At 33.2% G+C, this 20,386-nt stretch overlaps 1 protein-coding gene across 3 annotated transcripts in view; it reads left to right on the forward strand.

The window, feature by feature from the left end:
* LOC145246017 (exocyst complex component 6B-like) overlaps positions 1 to 20,386 on the forward strand; it is a 151,737-nt gene that overhangs the window by 69,315 nt on the left and 62,036 nt on the right. For all 3 annotated transcript variants that reach the window (XM_080107831.1, XM_080107830.1, XM_080107832.1), the window contains exon 3: positions 7,886 to 8,024. In XM_080107831.1, the coding sequence (XP_079963957.1) occupies positions 7,886 to 8,024 (139 nt within the window). The remainder of the gene's footprint in view (positions 1 to 7,885; positions 8,025 to 20,386) is intronic.

A 20,386-nucleotide genomic window follows, 5' to 3' on the forward strand; every position in this document is an offset into this window, starting at 1 on the left:
GAAAAAGCCTAGAAGACATTTAAAAAGGACGATTTTTTTTATTATTATTGCTCAATTCATGCAGCACCCATTTATCCAACTTTTTTTACCTCCCTATTTGCTTTAAATGGCAAATAACTGTTGAGTGGTCAACCTCCAGTTCAACAGCAACTTCTCATGTGGTTTTGCAAGGATTGGCTTCAGTTAAGGCTTTCAAATGTTCGTTATCAACCGCAGTTCATCTTCAAGGCTCTTGTCACCATTGTAAAATTTCTTGAACCACCATTGTGCCACACGTTCGTTAGTGGCTCCTGAGCCAAATGCAGCATTGATATCACAAGCTGTCTCTAGCTTTTTGGCCTAGTTTTAACTGGAACAAGAAGAGCATGCGGATTTCAATTTTGTCCATGCTGTCGAAAAGCCTGCTAAAAACTGAATGAAGAGATTGAGAACGGTAACAACACAATTCAATAGAGCGAAAAACATGTTTCAAAATGATATATAATATATTTATATATATATATATATATATATATCTCAATGAATTCAGAAATCTATATATCTATAAAAGTGAAATTGTCTGTGTGTACATTTCCCTACCAAACAACTCTTTCAATTTTCAGTCTACACTCGAGATTTGACAAAATCTTTTTAATTGGTTTTCAGCCAGAAATTTCGCTTTCAAGGGGTCAAATTTCAACGATTTGACCTTTTGAAAAGCCTACCAAACTCCTCTGTCAATTTTGGGACTAAAACACTTGAAATTTTAGTTGTAGGTTACTTGGACATGGATCAAACTTTTTATTTTGATTTGAGTTCAAAACAATAAATGTTAAGGGGGTCAAAATTGGGGTCAAATTTATAAAAAATTGGACCTCTGCAGTCTCTACCAAATTACTCAGCCAATTTTTGGTCTAAACATTTGAAATTTTACATAAAGTGTATTCAGACATATGGCAAACTTTTTAATCGGTTTTTGGCCGAAAATTTGGCTTCCAAGGAGACAAAGTTCAAAAGATTTTATCTTTGCGATCTCTAGCAAACTATTCAGCCAATTTTTGGTCTAAACATTTGAAATTTTACATAAAGGGTATTCAGACGTGCAGCAAGCTTTTTAATCAGTTTTGGGGTGGAAATTTGGCTGCCAAGAGGTCAAAGTTGAAAGACTTGACCTTTGCAAACTCTATCGAACTCCTCTGCCAATTTTGGGTCTAAACATTTGAAATTTTACATAAAGCGTATTCAGACGTGCGGCAAGCTTTTTAATCAGTTTTGGGGTGGAAATTTGGCTGCCAAGAGGTCAAAGTTGAAAGACTTGACCTTTGCAAACTCTATCGAACTCCTCTGCCAATTTTGGGTCTAAACACTTGAAATTTTTAATGTAGGTTACCTGGACATGAGTCAAACTTTTTAATATATATATATATATATATATATATATACATACACATGCACATAAAGTTATGAGCAGTATATAGGGCTTAAGCAAAGCCAGGCTGAACTGCCAGTCATATATAAAAGTAACATATGTGAGAAAACAATATTGTTTTTGCAACAACCTAATAAGTTTAACTACCCTCACCCCCCCAGCCATGTGTAAAATGTTGACTTAACTAATCCTATACAATTAATAGTTGACAATTGGTGTTGCATTTTAGCATTAAATAACCTAAAGGGGGGGGGGGCTAATATGCTGTAGGATGGAGAAAATCAAACTGACATGATGCCAATATTGTCTCCAGTTAGATTATAATTTTTATTAAATAATTAGATATTAGCTCTCTTTATTTGGAGTATTTTTACTTTCATTTTTACTTTATCCTTTAATGTTTGAAGCAAATTATCTTTTTTTTTTAAATAGAATTTTCAAAGTTAAATTTAATTATGTGTTTGTCATTAAATTATTAAATGAACCAAATTCTTTAAGTTGTAACTAATTTTGTCATGATGATAATGTTTTAATCTCTTGATAAAATCATTGAATGTTTTCAAAACTTATGAGAACTTGTTATAAATTTTAAAGTTAATGAAGGCATTCTATACAACAGTTTGAATGTTTTTAAATTCAAAGGCTCGCAAAGAAATTCTTTTTCTTTTCAACTTAATACTTTACACTTAATACTTAACAGATTAAAATGATTGTAAATTGACTTCTTTACAAAAATAGAATAGAATTTCATTATAAAATTGGGTAGGTGGTTACTAACTGACTTGTCTGCTTGGCAGCAACTGTGTGTGTGTGTGTGTGTGTGTGTGTGTGTGTGTGTGTGTGTGTTAGGATGGTTCGATTTTTAATTTACAATGTAGAACTGGTCGCAACTCCATAAAAGACTGGGGAAGTGCTTTTCATCAGGATATAAAAAATATTTGTAAATAGACTATATCTATATAAATACAATGGTATATGTATGTGTGTGTCTGTGTAAATATCTTACCGATAAACTCTTAAACTACTGCTAACATAACACTGACATTAACAGGAAATAGTAATCAAGCACCAAGTAAAATCTTTGTTTGGATGAATGAATAACATGTACGGAAATATGGCGGCAACTTGAAAAGCAAAATGTTCATTTGAACTTGCTGAGATATTTCTATTAGTTTTATGCAGGCACAAATTCAATCATAACTAGAAATGGTTTAATTTTAAATCTTTTATCTATCTATTGGGTTAGCTCAAATGGTAAGCAATGCAGCTGGAGCACTAAATGTTTTGGTTTCGATTCTAACTGATGGCACTAAAATCATTTTTTTTTTTTTTTTTAACTTTTGAAATTGGTACTATATATATATATAATATTCAATAGAGAATTGGCTTTGTCATAATAAATACGAAATCCGCATGAATTACAATATGTTTGTGTGTGTTTTACGACTTAGCAAGTGTCTCTCTTCCTGATAGTGTTATAATAAATTAAAACCAATCAATTAGAAAACAGTAATGAGGAATTAATTTTAAAGATATCATTTTGCAAAGCCATATGCAAATTAGTTAATCTTATGGTGTTTATCACATACACAGGATCAGTATATTAGAAAAGTATTGTTCTATTATAAATGTAAATTTGATGTTATACTTTCACTGTTAGTGCATTAAATCACCAAACTTTATAAAGAGATAATACTGTAAAAAGATGTGATCTGGTGAGTCACCTATTGATAGACAGATTGTTTAAATCAGAAAAAAGTGAGTTTGTAAAACCAATCAAGTTTTAAAAAAGAAAGGAAAAATCCTAAATCAATCTCTTTCCTGATTTATTTATTGCGGACTATTATTCTCATCTTTATTAGTTTTTGTTTTCACGTTTCGGCCAACTATTCCTCTGGCCTTCGTCAGGTGGGAACCACAACGGATAGGAACTTTGAATCTTCTAACTGCATTCTCAGCAATCACTGCCATCCGTAGTTGTTGTCATCTCACCATGTTTTTGGCCAAGTAAGCCTCTGGCCGGCTTTGGGTAGGATTGAAACCGCTACCTTCAGACAATGCTCATCTTGAACCGTAGAGATTCAATGTCTCTATCAACTGCGCCACGGGCCTCGAAGGGCGATCAAGGTTGGATTTTTTATCTTATAAATCCACGTTTATTTATTATCTGATCATCCATGGTCGGGTTCGTACCGAATGGTATATATATTATTTTAATTGGAATTCATTATTGAGATGAGTATTATTTATATTAATTTATTTATTGCAAACTATTATTCTCATCTTTATTAGTTGTTTTCCACGATGTTTCGGCCAACTATTCTACTGACCTTCGTCAGGTGGTAACCGTGACGGATAGGAACTTTGAATCTCCTGCATTTTCAGCAATCACTGCCATCCGTAGTTGTTATCGTCTCACCACGTTTTTTGAAAACAAAAACTAATAAAGATGAGAGTCCGCAATAAATAAATTAATATAAATAATATTCATCTCAATAATGAATTCCAATTAAATAACAATCTCTTTCTGTTCGCTATATCTTACTTTCCTCTTTATTTATCTTTTCTTCTCCAGTTATGAGTTAAATATTTTTTTGTTTTGTTTAACAGCATATCAACCCTTTGTGGGTTATTTAATGTTATTCTGGGAATAGCATTCGATGTTGTATCCAGTTATTTTATAGGAGATTTTTATTCTTCAAGCTCCTTGTATTTTCAATCGTTAGTTCGTAGCTTTTGATTTGGTTGTTTTATAGTGGATATTGTCATTTTTGTTCTCTGCCTTGCAGAATATGATTGGATTTTGCAATGGGAAGGGGAAAAGGGTTACAGCATTATTAAGTCCTGTATTATGAATGTAGTTATATTGTTGGCAGTGTTTTATATTCAAATTGTCTTCATTCTTAAGGAAGGTTTCTTGGAGACAAATAACCAAAGGATTAAATTTGGTTTGCAACAATAAAATTTCATTGTAATTTGCCTTCAATCCACGGCAATTCCATTGAATTATCTTGTAATTCATGATTTTTTTTTGGTTTGAGGAGTAACTTCAGTTTCCATGTCTTCTAATTCCGTGAATCTATTTGTAGTAGTAGTAGTAGTGGCTTCTGTTTGTGGTAATTTCTTTATATTATTTTTTTTTTTGGTAGATGTATTTTTTGTTTGTTTTTCAAGTGTGTTTTTTTCACCACGGGGAAGACATATTGGTGACCTGTGTGGTCTTTCTTTTAACTGATTTTGTTTTTCCTTAGTTTCGTCTTTTTCAGCATCTGCACGACGTGCTGGTGATTTTTGTGGTCTTTCTTTTGATCGACTTTGTTTTCTTGGATGTTCTGAATTTGGTTGAGAATTTGTTTTATTGGTAACATTAGTTGATGATTTAATGGAATGATTAATTTTTGATGATATGTTTGGTTTGATTTCATTTATAAATTTGGGCCAGTCGTTTGGTCCCAATTGTAAAAATTGTTTATTAGTATTTCGTATTTGGAGTCTTGGTTAGTGATGTTGGATGATATACAACTTGAGGTGACTTGAGAGTACGTCTTTTCCTTCATGTATCCATCTACTATTTTCCTGGTTTCAAAGGAGATGTTTTTGGTATGTTTTATTGACACTACTTCCTTTTCTTTCTTCCAGTTTCTGCATGCTCTAGCATAAACAGGATGGTTTTCTCCACAATTTGCACATTTGCAATCAAGATTGCAGTCATTGACAGTGTGGTCTGGATCTCTCTGGCCACATCTGCTACACACTGTTCGTCCCCTACATGCATCCTCATGGTGCCAAAACTTCTGGCATTTAAAGCACCGAAGTGGGTTTGGTATAAAGGGTTCAACGTTGAACCCAATTTTGATTTCTTTTGGGCTAGTGGGTCTATCGAACTGCATAATGTAAGTGTTCGTATGCATGGTCTGATTCTCTTTTTTTATTGTAATTCTTTTAATATTTATTACTCCTTGGTTTTTTAAGTTCTTTTGTTATCTCTTCAGTAGTGCACATAGAGATATTTCGATTTTACTACACCTTTGGATGTCTTCAGATTCTTGTGTGAATAAGTTTTGATATTTATGTTGTGGAAAGTTTTCATTCCTAGGAGAAAAGTGGCATGTTTTTCTCTTTCCACTTCCACAAGTAGGGTTTTATTTTTTAAAAGTTTTTACAGTTTTAGGGGTAATATATGCCGATATAATTTTATGTATAACGGTGATAAGTCAGTTATTTTGGTTTCTTCGGTGGATTCCAATACAATAAATTTTGAGGATGTTTGATATAGTTCATTATCTGAACTATCCGATTCGACGTGTTGGCGCTTGGAGTTTTTATAATTTGTCATATATATATATATATATATATATATTTAAATTCACTGTTTATGCTCCTCACCCACCTCGGAGTCCAATATTGGGGCATGTTAAGGGGGAAACCGATTTGCCTTGTCATGCCAGGGCTACATAAACAGTATACATGTTCCAAATGGGAGCCATGAGCACCCATAATCCTTTAGTTACACAATCCAAGTCATTTGTGGTAACTTCCGGCACTATGCAGCCATGTCATGACTTTAATCATTTGGCACATTTGACCCTAGCCACCACCTTCTAACACATGGAAAAGAGGGGAAAATATGCATAGTTTATAGTGTAGAGGAAATTGATAGAAAAGTAGATGTGTTAGGGCTTGATGTAACTAGCCAATTGTACGAGGCCAAAGTGGAGTGTTGCAACTGATATCTTTAATTTCCCTAGATATCAGTTGCTCAGCCACCAGGATCCTTTTCCTGGTCATTACGGGTCGCCACCTATGGCCCTTTGAGAGGCTTTTACTCTGTGCAAGGGGACAATCGGTGTATTCTAATGCTCCCCTGATGAGGTTGGGAAGTAGGGAAGGAAAAAAATAAAACACAAAAAGAGGAAGGGGGCTGTTGTTTTTGTTTTTGCAGAACATAATTAAGTTTTACAAAAGAGAGTAGAAAACAAAAACAGAAGTTTAATGTAGGTGCATTTCCTCTCAGGAAGCCACTAGACAGCCTGATCTGGTAGCACCAGTGTAAGTTAAATAGTATTAATAATTGTGCTTATATTTCCTATTATCCATAATTGACTGATCCAATCTTCTTTTTCATAGTTTTATTACTATCGGCTGTTAATAAACAGAGAGAAAGAAAGAGGTGGGGAGAGATGAAATTGTATAAAATGCGAGGCATGTCCTTTTTTTCCTGTGATTCTCATCAATGAATCTCTTGAAGAGACATCAACTTTAAAACTACTTGCTCTTTCTTTCTCATCACATTTTTCTTGCAGTTCATATATTAAATTCATTGCTCTTTCTGCTTCTCACAATGTTGATTCTCTTTATTGCTCTAGGCACTTTCTCATACAGTAGAAACCCGGGATACGACATAAAAAATTAGTAACAAAATACAGTACAATATATAAGACACATGTATATAATCAAATGATATAAATAACACCATAAGGCAGGGCAAATACCAGGGTCCGGAAAAATATTGTCTTCCACATTATAATCTGGGAAAAAAAAAATCTTAGGGTCACCGTATCCCGGCGTTCTACTGTATTTGAGGCTATTCTTTATCTCTACAAATCTTCAATCAGACTAATTATGAAGTATTATTGTTAGATTTGGGCGGATGAATATGTCCCCTTAGAGGGTTTTTTATAAGGTGCAGAAATATATCTGTAATTTGATTCATCTTCCCCCTCTTTCTTTTTCTTTGCAACCTTTTTCTCATTGACATAGTGTTGCTAATCTCAGTCTTTTTTATGGCATGTGTTCTTAGGATTGTCTATTCTCTGTTTCCCTTGTTCCAGCTGGTTTTTATTGGTTTAGTGATCTCCATCAATTTGCTGTTTTCATACCTTGTAATACAACTTCCTATTTCTTCATAAGAAATGCTTGTGGAAACTCTCTTCCTGCTGACTGTTTTTCTCCTAGGAATAGTCTGTTTTTTCAGTACTAATTAATAGGCATTTTCTGTCTTTGTGGTAATCGGTCTTTATTCTTATTAGCTCCTTACATCAAGTGCGTTTATATTAATGGCCTAATTCTTTATGAAAGACTAGCAGGGCTACCCAGCATTGCTCGGGACAAATGTAATCTATTTCTATTAAAACGTCTTTCTCTCCCCAACATCTGCCTTTTTCACCTAGCCTATTCCTCTTTAGCTAGACATACATGCAAACATACAATTCTCAACTCTCCTTTATATAATAGATTTATTGAGTAATGGGTCTGTTTTCTTTTCAGATTAGGACATAATAACACAGAAATTAAGCCCCCCCCCCTCCCCGGACAAAACCCTGCCCAGTTGACCCCTGGTTGGGCATTTGTTTAGTAGTTTTTAACTTTTACCTCGACATACAAACATATACGCACACCAATAGATGTTTATTTTTCTAAATGATTCTATAATTTTTCTTGAAATATTATCCCATATTTTATTTTTATTTTCCACAGGAAGAAATCCAGACAACTAATGATTCCCTTCAAAATTCCTGTGCCCCTCTTCTGGCCAAAGGGGAGGAGCTTATCCAATGTCGAAGGATACAGAAGAATATTGCTTCAGCCATTGAAAGTCTATCACTATGTTTACCAGGTAATCTGAATTTAAATGGCAATATTCAAATCAAGCATAAACTACAAGTTATTTACTGCAACTAAACAACTGTTTTCATGTCCTTCATGGAAGCCAAACTGTAGCTTTTGAAGTTGAAGCTTTTAAAAATTCAGAGGTCATGGTAAAAAGTTTGGTGTTACTTGAAATTTTTCATGGTTTGACATAATTTGATAAAACTTTTTTTAATATATACAAAATACAATTTGATAGAAAGCTTTTTAATATACACAAAAACATTTTTTTTAATACATACAAAATACAATTTGATAAAATACTTTTTAATATGTACAAAATACAATGTGAACTAAGTTTTTCTATGAAATGTTATAAATTTATTACTTCTAATACAATTTTTTGACAACTTTTCCTTTTTTAATTCTTCAAAAAGCAAATATACTAAATTTCAGATTTTTTCCTTTATGCTACTGAAGAGGATATACTAATTGTAAATCCTCTTCCTTCTGCTGCTACCTGACATTGCAAATGAACATTAATTTTTTGTAACACTAATTCTTATATATTACTTTCGGTATTTGTAAATTATTGTTGATTTATTTCTCACCAAAGAATGGTAATACTTGGAATGGTGCATTTCCTAGAGCTACACCGAACCATGCATCACTCCCTAGAGAAGAGAGCCTGGAACATCACGGCAGCCCTTGGTCAGTCAGATTGAGTGCTGAGACAAATTTCAGATTGTGATAAAATTTTGGATCAAAAGTTATTTCATAAGTTTTAAAATTAAATTTTATTATGAGGTAAAACAACAAAAAAGTTGTTTTAGCCATGAGACAATTTAAAAACTGAATAAAAAAGTTGTGTTCTCTGACGTAAAAACCTATCATTCCATGTTTATATCGAATCGGTTTGAAGAAAGAAACAAATGTGAACAGCTCAAAATGAAAGCAACAAACTTAACTTTTTACAAGTATAGTTTTCTGAAAAATTTAATGCTGGAATTTATTTATTCATTTTTTTTTTTTTTTTAATAGATTTTATAACAATATCATTGAGTCTGCATTCTCCGTGGACAGGAAATACAATATTTTGTTTTATTTATAACTTGAACATTGAAAATTATAGAAATGAAAACAAAAAGAATAAAAAAGATATGAGGTTTAGTGATGGTAATAATAGAAAAATGTTCTGCATCTCTCCCTAGAGATGACAGCCATTTTAAAGGCTTCAAAATCACTTTCAAATATCAACAGCTACAATGCAAACTGTAAACACCAATTTTATATCCATCTTTTCACTATAATTAGATTAAAAAAAACACACACACACAAAAGTTGATCTTTCTTCAGGGCTTTCTTTTCTATTGTATCTCTTGGATAGAAACACAAATGTCTGGTGGTGGTATAGCTGTAATGTTGTTCTTTCGACCCAAGCATTGTCATGCCCTCTTCTGAGTTTGAGTAATTTTCTCTAAAATAAGACTTTTTTCACATTTAAATCTTAGTGAAATGTATGAAAATGATTGGAATATGGGTTTAGTTTTTCTAATTTAAAAATTAGTTCCATTGACAAAAAAATGAAACCAAACCCTTCAATTTTTGTCAATCTCCTCTTAAAATTCAGCTTTAAAACTTCATTCATCCTAAAATAAAGATAAAATATTTGTTGGTGAAAGGAAATCTCTAAAATTGTCAAGATCTTTGTTAGCTGCTCCCCAACCATCTGTTTCAAATTGTATCCAGTTATAGTTATTTATTATAGTGCGACTTGGAATTTGCAAGATTAGTCTAAAACTTCTACCTTGCTTAGAACATTGACTGCTTCAAAACCATCCAGAGATGTGCAAACAAGCAAATGCACTCCATTCGAATCTTATTTCTGAAAACTTTGACTTGTAGCAACTACAAAAGTATTTACCATCTCACTAACAACTAGCAGCACCATTTTGATTGACATGTGTCTAATACAGACATGTCTACAAAGTCGGAGATATTTTTCATACTCAAAACTCCTGAAGCATTTTGCTGCCAACACATTACATTAAGTAAATGCAAAATGAAGGGCTGATCCCCAAAATGTATAAACATTATGGCCCCTCTCTTCACTTAAAAATTCGCCAAAATTTAGGAAATTAACCAATTTTAATGAAATTTTCAATATTTATTAAGTCACAGAATATAACGAATCCATTTTTTTAATCTTTGTAAAAATATATTTTATGTGAACAAAAAATGCTTGTACAAAAATTATAGTTTTAAATACTAAAAAAAAATGCAGGTGTTTATTTTTGCCTTTTTTTATGAAAATGAAGCATCATAGAAGTTAACAATTAAAAAAAAAAAATTCAGGAATGTTACGAAAAGAGCCTCATTAAAGTCCACATTAATGAAATCATTATAACTTGAAAAAAATTAATTTTTCATACTAACAATATTATCATTGGATTAGACATTGTTTATTCAATATTTTCACCCGCAAAATAATATAATTGCAAAAAATATTTCATGTGATTTTAATGATAATATTTTCCAGGGAAATTTTTAATGTAATATTTATTATATTTGTACACACGAACTTATCGACATCAGTGTAAGATGTTTTTTTTATAATCTCGAAAAAAAAAAAAAAAATTGCAAAATATTGAGATCCCGGCGTAACTGAGAAAAAAATAATATAAAAACTGATATAATTTTTACTTAACGTTAATTTTAAAACGATGTATGGGTGGGCAGAATAGCAAAAAAAATAAAAAGTAAGTTTATACCTTTCATTAGTAAATAATCATTTTCTTTCAAATTTGAATTCTATTTAATCATTAACAAAGAATTGTTTTTGCTTATTTTTTTTTTTTTTTTTTTAGTGAATAATAAGATTTAAGAATAAATCGAGTAATGTGAATACTAAAATTGATTTTAAACCACTTTTTACAAACATCTAAGAAAAAACATTATTAAACAAATGTCATTAATAGAGTATTATTGAATAAAAAAACTCATACCAAGTTAAATATGAACCTTTTTTTTTAGAGAAAAGCAAAGAAATTCTTATTCGTATACATTCAAATAATTAAATAAGCATTTCATTGCAACAAAATTGAATTAAACAAAATTATTACACTTCCCTTGACCTTAAATTTTCTCAAATATTATTAGGATTTGTGTTTACAAATGATTGCCAATGTTTTTTGTTTTGTTTTTGTTCCCCCCCCCCCAATTAACCCACTTTTTATGGATACCATTTTTATGTACTATGTTTCTTTAATTCAGTAAGATTTTAATTTACTAATTATCATTAAAATAGTTTAAGAAAACTGATAATTATTTTTCCACTGATTCTTAGCATTTATTCGGACTTGAAATTCAAACAATTTTTTTTTCCCCTAGCATTTTTTACTATAAATTTTTTAACAATCAAATATACATTTTTCCCTCTTTTTAGAGATTAACTTTGGTCTGTCATCTTTCAGACACAATCAAAATTTAAACGTATACTAAAAAAAAATTATTGTAAACCTCTTTAAGAAGCATAGTTTTTCGGCCATTTTTGCCCATACCTACATAACATCCTTTAAATCCCTAATGCTTTTTGAAATACATCAAAATAACAATTGGTTTCTCCATACATTTATATTATGATTCCTACACTCTTCGTCTCCTCAACAATTGCATACCATCCTATGTACTAGACATGCACTTGCATGTTGTAGTGCACCTCCTAAGCAATCTACAAAATCATTTCATTTTATCATTAGAAGGCGAATAGGAAGTGGATCTTCGGTTTACTTTCAGCAGCCTCATCGCTTTTATTTCTATTATTTTGTTCTTTAGTTCTCACATTTCATGAGTGATATTTCTGACAAAGGGGGAAAATTGCTGTTTTGTGGGTTGGAATCTATCCATCTCCTGCTTATTATTGACTGATTTTCTTTCTTTTTTTTTCATAGTTGCTTATGCCAAGTGGCTTCATGTTTTGTCTGGAGTGATGTCCATTAAAAACATTATATAACACTGATTTTAAAATGGAAATTTCTCAATTTAGTACCCACTTCCGTCCACGATATAACTTCAGAGAAAACAAGTAAAATTGAATGTTTGCCTAAAGAGATTACATTTCACCATTGATATTTTAACAACTGTAAAAAGAATTGACCAACATTACCATTAGCAATTTTATTAATCATTTACTAATTGACTCAAAGCTAAATAAGTGTTCCTTTTTCTTTATATATTTGATTATTTGATTATTCTTTTGGGACTAATTAAATATAATTGAACAAATGTCTAATATGTATACAGCAAAATTTGACCTACATCTCTTTAGGTTTTTTCTTTTTCATTTTACTTTAGTGTAAATTCTCAGAAATCAAGGGGCCCCTTTCCGAGACTAACAATTGAAATCCATATGAGAAACATAGATATCCGAGTATTCCATTAAAGTTTTCCTTTACCAAATCAAACATTGATATGCAAATCAGTGAAGAACATTAATTTTATTCTCCCCAATTGACGTTGTTATATCTTGTAGTCTCTTAGTTTTACTAGATTCCAGGACAAGGATTCATCTGATCTGGGTTGAATATTTAGTATAGTGCTGTTACTTGAGGCAGCATCACTTAACCAAGGTGTACCATTCCTCATATAAACCAATGTAGCGTAATTATACTGAGTAAATCTCATCTGTGTTTCAAATAATGTGTAATTTTGAATGTTTGGTCAGGGTTTACTTGTAGAAGACGTCCTCAAACAGTTAAATTTGTATTTTGACTTGTAGGAAAACCTAGCTCAAATACAGATGTTCCTGCAAGCCACAACAGTCATGATTACTAAATTTGCATGCATTGAGGAACACAAGAGGAAACATCTTATTTGAAAAGACAGCAGTTAGCACCTTTACTACAGAATCATTCCACAGATGTCCACATGCGGGAAATAATTCAGAGCTTGGATCAAATTGACGAGCCATCTTCATATCCACAAAACAAAAACATGATCATAGTTATCTTCACATGTGATGAACAAACATCATCACTTGTAGAGAGGTTATCCTAACAAACTCCTGTACGAAGAGATCTTAGACGCATGAGGATAATGTTTAGTAGGCATTCAATTTCTTCCTATAATTGAGAATTCATGTTGATATTAAAATGTGTGGATCATTTTTTCAGTTACTAATACATTGTTTGTCTCACATGTTGCTTAAATACTGTTATGAGTTTTTAATTTTATTGAATAAATTTTTTTTCTTTATAAACAATAGTCTCATATACACATTTGAAGACAAATTTATACAGACACAAAAATAACTTTTCAAAACTGATATTTTTTCATTGAAAACATTTTTGAGAATAAATACATTTTTTAATTTTATTCATTTAAGTCTCCTTCAGCTTCAATAAGAAATTTACATGCTACGATCAGGGGAACTTTGTTCATATTGAACTGTGGAGATTTTAGGGATTATATAGTATGATGAGGGTGTTCATTCATCTTTTTCTCAACTGTGTTCCAAAGAATAAAGATCTGTGGAGCTAGAGGCAAATGTTATGGATTGGGACATGAAAAAATTTCACCATCCATTTCTGTGTAACATGGTAGTTCTTTTAGATTTTCTGACATAAAATGATCTTTAATCATCATGTGAGCCTTGTATCGGTTGTCTTTGTAGACATTTCAAATTTTCTTTCTGACACTCAGTGTGGTTTTGTAATCAACATCAAAGATCTTCTAGAATTACCACCAAGATGTGCTCTACTTTTCGCATAACTTCAGGAATTCCAATGCTATTAGTGTATCTAAAAGATTTGTTGTTTTGATAATATCTTTCTATCTTAAGCTATTAACTATTTGCAAAGTTTTTAAAATTAAGTCAAACTTTTAAATATGTTTCTCTCTGCTATTCGCACAGTTTGTGATTATGCTAAACTGACTTTTTGTCAACATTTTTCGGCTGTTTGAAAGGCAACAATTTTTAATTGTAACTTGAATAAATCATGTAATTCAGCAACGCAAATGTCAACAAAAAATTTGCAAAATTTTAAAAATGAAAAATAGATTCTTGGAAACACTAACATTGAAAAAAATGTAAAAAAAAAAAAATTTCACTCTAACCTAGTTAATCTGGTTCAATAGCTGTGCTAGTATGAAAAAAAAAAAAAAAATTATCGAATCCCCCCACCAAAAAACAAAAAAAGCTAATTAAACCTTAACTTTCTTGTGAAAAAAGAGCAAAGAAAATGTAACAGTTGTTTCATTATATTTTGTTTCTAAAAAAAAAGTTTTTTTTCAGAAAATTTAACATATGATGACTTTTCTTTTTGTTTGGTAGTATTGCCTCGTTTTGATGTTAATGCTGATTCAGAAGATGCAGACAAAAAGTCTGTTTAGCATGGGTCACAAATTGTACCAGTACCCTATTTCTAAATTGTTATATTCAACATTTTAGTCAATCGTGTGCTTCTTCATTTGCTGTCATTATCATTTTGAAATATAGAAATATAAACTGAAAACTTTACAAAATATTTCTGTCCTATTTCTATTGAATTTTACAAGGTGATATCAAATATGAATATAAAGGCATGGTATGATTTAGTTACATACACTGCATGCGTGTACGTATATTACACAAAATTAACAACTGTCTCCCATACAAAGTGATTGAAAAATGGTTGTGATCATTTTTTATACCAATCAAACAAAACTTATTTTTATCATCAAACTGTTGGTTTTTGCTTATTATTTTTGTCAGGTGACATCATGAATGATGGTGATCCTCATGCATTTTAAACATTTTATTACTGAACTATCTGTACTTATCAAGTGTTGCCTGAGAGTACTTTCTTTTTTTTAACTATGGTATTTGTTGGTTGTTTTTTTTTAATCAGATTAGTTTTAATAGGATTTTGAAAGTTAAATTTAATTATTATGGTATCATTTGGTCATTAAATTAGTAATTGATCCAAATCGTTATAAAACTATGCCATTTGTTGGTTGTTTTTTAACAAATTATTTTTTTCATCAGATTTTGAAAGTTAAATTTAGATATTTTAATTTTCTTAAGGTAATTTTGTTATGTATTATTTGGATTATTCAGACTACTATTCTTGTCTTAGATGTTATTCTCATGATGGTTCAGCCAATGTAACTTCTAACTTACATCTGGTGCATTTTGTTGAAATTTGAAATCTATATAGAATTTCCAATTGAAGCCATTATTTAACCTACTGTTCTTGTTTTATCAGCCATGACCATGTGTATGAGGTTTTAAATAATTTTGATGTTATCCTGTTGTGCGGATTGAATGTTCAACATCCAGAAGACTGCCACTTAAAACCGGATCTTTGAAGATGAATGATTTATTCATCTTTGATTGTTCAGTAGATCGAAACATCAATTGAGATGTAGAAAAAGAATTGCTTAACTTTTAAGCCCATTGCTTAATTATAACAGTCATATTAGCATTGTTACTTTGTGTGAAATCTTAGCAATTCTTCATTTTTTATTTCACCATGCATTCCTGTGATTTTAGAATAAAGCTTTATTAACTGGTGATCATTCGTCTTCTATGTTCTGAATCATTACAATTTATTTATTTAGAATCAAAATTGAATCCAAAATGGACCAATTTCTGAAGCCACAGCATTTCGCTGGTAACCCTTCAGCGCCTGATTCTATAGACATAGCTGTGTACATTCAACAACTTCCTGAGGTCAATAGATTGTCCACCAACTAGCAACCTAGACTTGCCTACCAATTACATCTCCCATCCAGTACACAAATTAATAGCAAATTATGACTCCTATGAATCAGCCATCGCTAAACTCATCTCTTTTTGTAAAGCCCTCTAACATTGTTCATTCTAGACATTTTTTGCCAACCTCTAAGTAGGAGCCTGATGAAACGATTGATGAGCTTTTGCAGAAGCTAGATTCACTTACTGCGGATTGTCATTTTGAAGCAGTAATAGCTGAAGAACATCGTGACCAAGCAGTTCGTGATGCCCTCATAACAGGCATTCACTCTCATACAATTCTACAATTCAACTCTTAGAAAAGACATTCAATTTGAAAGATGCTTCCGACTTAGCTCGTTCTCTAGAAACAATCTGAATCTTATATCAACCTTACACCATGTACTGCCACCACCGAACCATCAGTGACTTGTCAGATTTCTTGTACTTCCAAAAATATTTTGGTTGCAGCAGGGGAAAAATGTTTCTTCTGAGGTAATCGATGGCATCCACAAATGAAATGCCCCGTCCGTGATGCAGTCTGTAGAAGCTGCAGCAAAAGGGGACATTTCCAGCTAGTCTGCCGATCAAATCGCTCCGCTAAGTAGGTGACTTCTGCTTGTGAATAATCAATCGCATCTGTTGTAACCTCTGCATCACCTGATTGTCTATCAAAAGCCATAATTAAACTTAAAGTAAATGGAATAATCCTGGAGGCTCTGATGGATACTGGTAGCTCACAAAGCTATATATCATCCATAAGTACAACTGACCAACACAAACTTCTCGCCTTATCAAGAAATACATTAGGTCACTGCTATACGACATTAGCATATAAATGCTTGACCTACTCGCATTTAAAACTTTTAGTCCTTTCTTCTCTTTGCTCAGACGTCTTACTTAACCACGACTTTCAAACTACACTCAAAGGTAGAAATACCCTTCGGGGGTCAGGAAGATCCCTTCTCTGTATGTGCCATAATGGTGTCTTGTCTTGTTTTTCCACCACTATTCAAATATTTATCACCTGGTTGCAAGTCTATTGCTACAAAATCCAGAAGACACTCATCAATCTATCGGCAGTTTATACAATCTGAAATTCATGACCTTCTAAAAGACTGTTATCTATCCCTCTCGCTCTCCCTGGAGAGTATAGGTTCTAGTAACCACTAACGATTGACACAAGAAGCATCTTGTCATTGACTATAGTCAGACCATCAACCGGTTTACGTACCTTGATGCTTATCTTTTACCAAGAATTGATGAACTAGTCCAAAATTTGCTATTCCGTTTTGACTAGCCTGGACTTGCAGAATGCATATCATCAAATACCAATTGTTACATCCTCCCTTGGAGTCCGATTTCTAAATTTTCCACAAAATCAGAAATAATCTGTGTTGATGTGTTGATAGGGTTATCGACAGGAGCATGTGTTAGACAACATTTTGACCTTCCTCACTCTATAAATTTTAATAAGTTATCACGATTTTAACTTAGAAATGCTTCAGAGGGGTTATGTCAATTATCAGTGCATTTAAATAGAGTTCGCATGACAATGTCTACATAGAGAAAGGTAAAGATGACACCTTTGGTTAAAAAAAAACAAAAAAACGTTAACATAATTTTTTTTTTTTTTTTTTTTTTTTTTTCAAAAACTCATAATATATATGGGTCGATGACAATTTAAATTCCAAAGTCAAGCAATATAAAAAAAAAAAAAATGAAGCAGTTTTCAGTCTCTTTTCAAAAAGGTTCATGTCATGTAGATGTTACGAGCACACTAAAATCGATTCATTCAAGGAATTTCGAAATTTCTCTTCTTTTTTCTATGTTACCACTTGCTTGTTGATAACAAAGTCTCAAAATCATTCAACAGGTGTGGACTGGATGGGATCTGAACAGCAACTGACTGAGTTACTGACTGCCTAAGGCCCAAAATAATGGTTGCTTTTATCTTTGCGCTAGAGATGATTAGGTTTTTTTAATCCAACCTCATTGGCCACTGGTCTTCCTTCATTAGAATGCTCTGCTGTTACCTATTTTGGGTGATAATGATCTTGGATCATCACACAATACAAGAAGAGAAGAAATTCACAGCTTCTGAAGCCTGTGGAAATCTATATCGATTCTGCAGTATTCTATTTGGTGTGACAAATGGTTTATCATGTTTCAACAATAACATCACTATATGCAGCCGTAATATGATGAAAACCTTAATTGTTTCTTAGATGTTGCCAGGAAATACGGCATAAGTTTCAATGAGAACAAGAGGATTATAGTCACCGTTTTAGGGTATGAAGTGTCATTTGGAGTTGTAAAACCAGATTCTGAATGCTTCCATACTTTGAGATACATTTACCTCCACCACAAGATGCGAAATCACAACAGCGAGTTGTCTGAATGTTTTCATATTATGCTCAATGGATTCTTTGTTCCTCAGATAAAATTTGATGGTTAGCACAGAACCAAATATTCCCTCTACCTGAATCCTGCTTAGCAGATTTCACCTCAAAAAAAAAACTTGAACACGCTTCACTTACGAGGAGCGTGCAAAAAGTAATGCCCCTGACCCACTTCCAGTTGTCTGATCTAGTTGAAATTTTGCATGTGCAATGATTTATATCTCTACAGGTTATGTGGCAACTTACAGCTCTGAACTAATTGTGGTTTCTGTTTTACAGGTGTTTGAACTAAGTCAGGTGTGAAATGGAGCCTGTTAAATGTTGAGCAGTGATCCGGTTTTTGTATTTGAAAGGACGCGCACCACAGGAGACTTTTGATGAAATGAAAGAAACTTATGGTGATAATGCCCCATCATATGACCTTGTAAAACGCTGGCATCGTGAATTCAAACATGGCCGGAAGTCTGTGGAAACAGCTCCCAGACCTGCCCCCCCCCTTCTGTCATTGATGAGGCATCTGCTTGTCAAGTTGAGACTGCAATTTTGGAAGATCAGCGCATTACTATTCGCCAAGTATCCCAAGATGTAAAGATTAGTACAGGGTCTGTGGAAGCTATCATTCATGACTATATGCATAAGATGTCTGCCAGATGGATTCCCAGGTTGCTCACACCATTCCAGAAGCGAGAACGCATCGAGTGCTCGAGAATGACTTTGGAGATGTGCCAAGAAGATGAGTCAAAATTTTTCAAAAGACTGATTACACAGGATGAAAGCTGGGTCCATCACTATGATGGTGAGACCAAAGCCCAATCAATGCAGTGGAAGCACTTGGACTCACCACCTCCAAAGAAGGCAAGGGTGCAGTCCTCCACTGGCAAGGTCATGCTCAGTCTTCTGGGACCAGGACAGAGTAGTGATGACAGATTTCCTGGGAAAGGGTACCACAATTACAGGAGCCCATTATGCTTCACTTTTGAGGAAATTAAGGGAATATCAAAATCAAGAGGTGGGGCAAGATCAGCAAAGGTACTCTCTCTGGTTCACAACTCGCATGTCGCCAGATCAGAAGCACGGGCGTGTGGTTATGAAATCCTCCCCCATCCTCCCTACTCTCCTGACCTTGCACCCTCTGACTTTCACCTCTTCCCAGCCATGAAGTTATTTTTGAAAGGAAAGCATTTCTCAGATGATGCAGCCTTAATTTCTGAAGTCACGTTGTGGTTGGGGGACCAACCTGGGGTGTTCTACAGAAACGGTCTCCAGAGCTGCATCAAACGATGGGAGAAATGCATAACTCTGAGTGGTTCCTATGTAGAGAAAGACTAATAACTGTGCCAAGTTTCGTTGCTCGACTACTATGGGAAGTGGGTCAGGGGCATTACTTATTGCACGCCCCTCGTATGACTATTGATCTCAACATATTCTTTACCATAGAAACCAATGCTTCGGACATTGCCCTAGCTGCCACTCTCAATCAGAATGGCTGCCCAGTTGCTTTCATTTCCCAATCTTTTTCAGTCAGCGAGCAATATTACTCTCCATCTAATAGTTGTAACAAATATCTATTAACAATTATTGACAAATATTCACGTTTCCCCTTTGCTTTTCCTTGTCCAGATATGTCTTCACAAACATAAATTGTTTCTGTCAACTATTTTTGACTGTTTGGCATGCCTTCCTTAATTCACTCTGACAGAGATCCATCAATAGATTAATAGAACAGATTTTTTGCATAGAAAGGAAAGATCAATAAGCCGCACAATCCCCTATAACCCACAGGGAAATGGCCAGGTAGAATGACTAAATGTCATGTTATGGAAAATGACATCGCTGGAATTGAAGTCACAAAGACTGCCGATTTCTCATTTGGAATCAGTTTTGTGTGATGCCTTGCATTCCATTCATTCATCATTGTGTACTGCCACTACTGCTACACCTCACAAGCGAATATTCCAGTATAATCGGAAATCAACATCTGGTACCTCTCTTCCTTTTTGAATTCAGGTCTAGTCCTGATGGAACGTAACGTATGATCATCTAAGTATGAACTCTTTGTTGATGAAGTTGAATTGCTAGAATGCAACCCTTAATACACCCATATTAAACTTCCAACTGGAAGGGAGGAAACAGTGTCGCTGCGTCAATTTGCCCCCAAATCACAAAATGTAGCACCTTATGTTAATGACTCTGTTATCTCACCAGACACCTCATTTGAATCAGGTGTATCCGCAGAACCTTGTGAAATTTCACAGG

Source organism: Euprymna scolopes, chromosome 23 (genome assembly GCF_053919585.1).
Source record: "Euprymna scolopes isolate OS-2025 chromosome 23, ASM5391958v1, whole genome shotgun sequence".
Lineage (NCBI taxonomy): Eukaryota > Metazoa > Mollusca > Cephalopoda > Sepiida > Sepiolidae > Euprymna > Euprymna scolopes.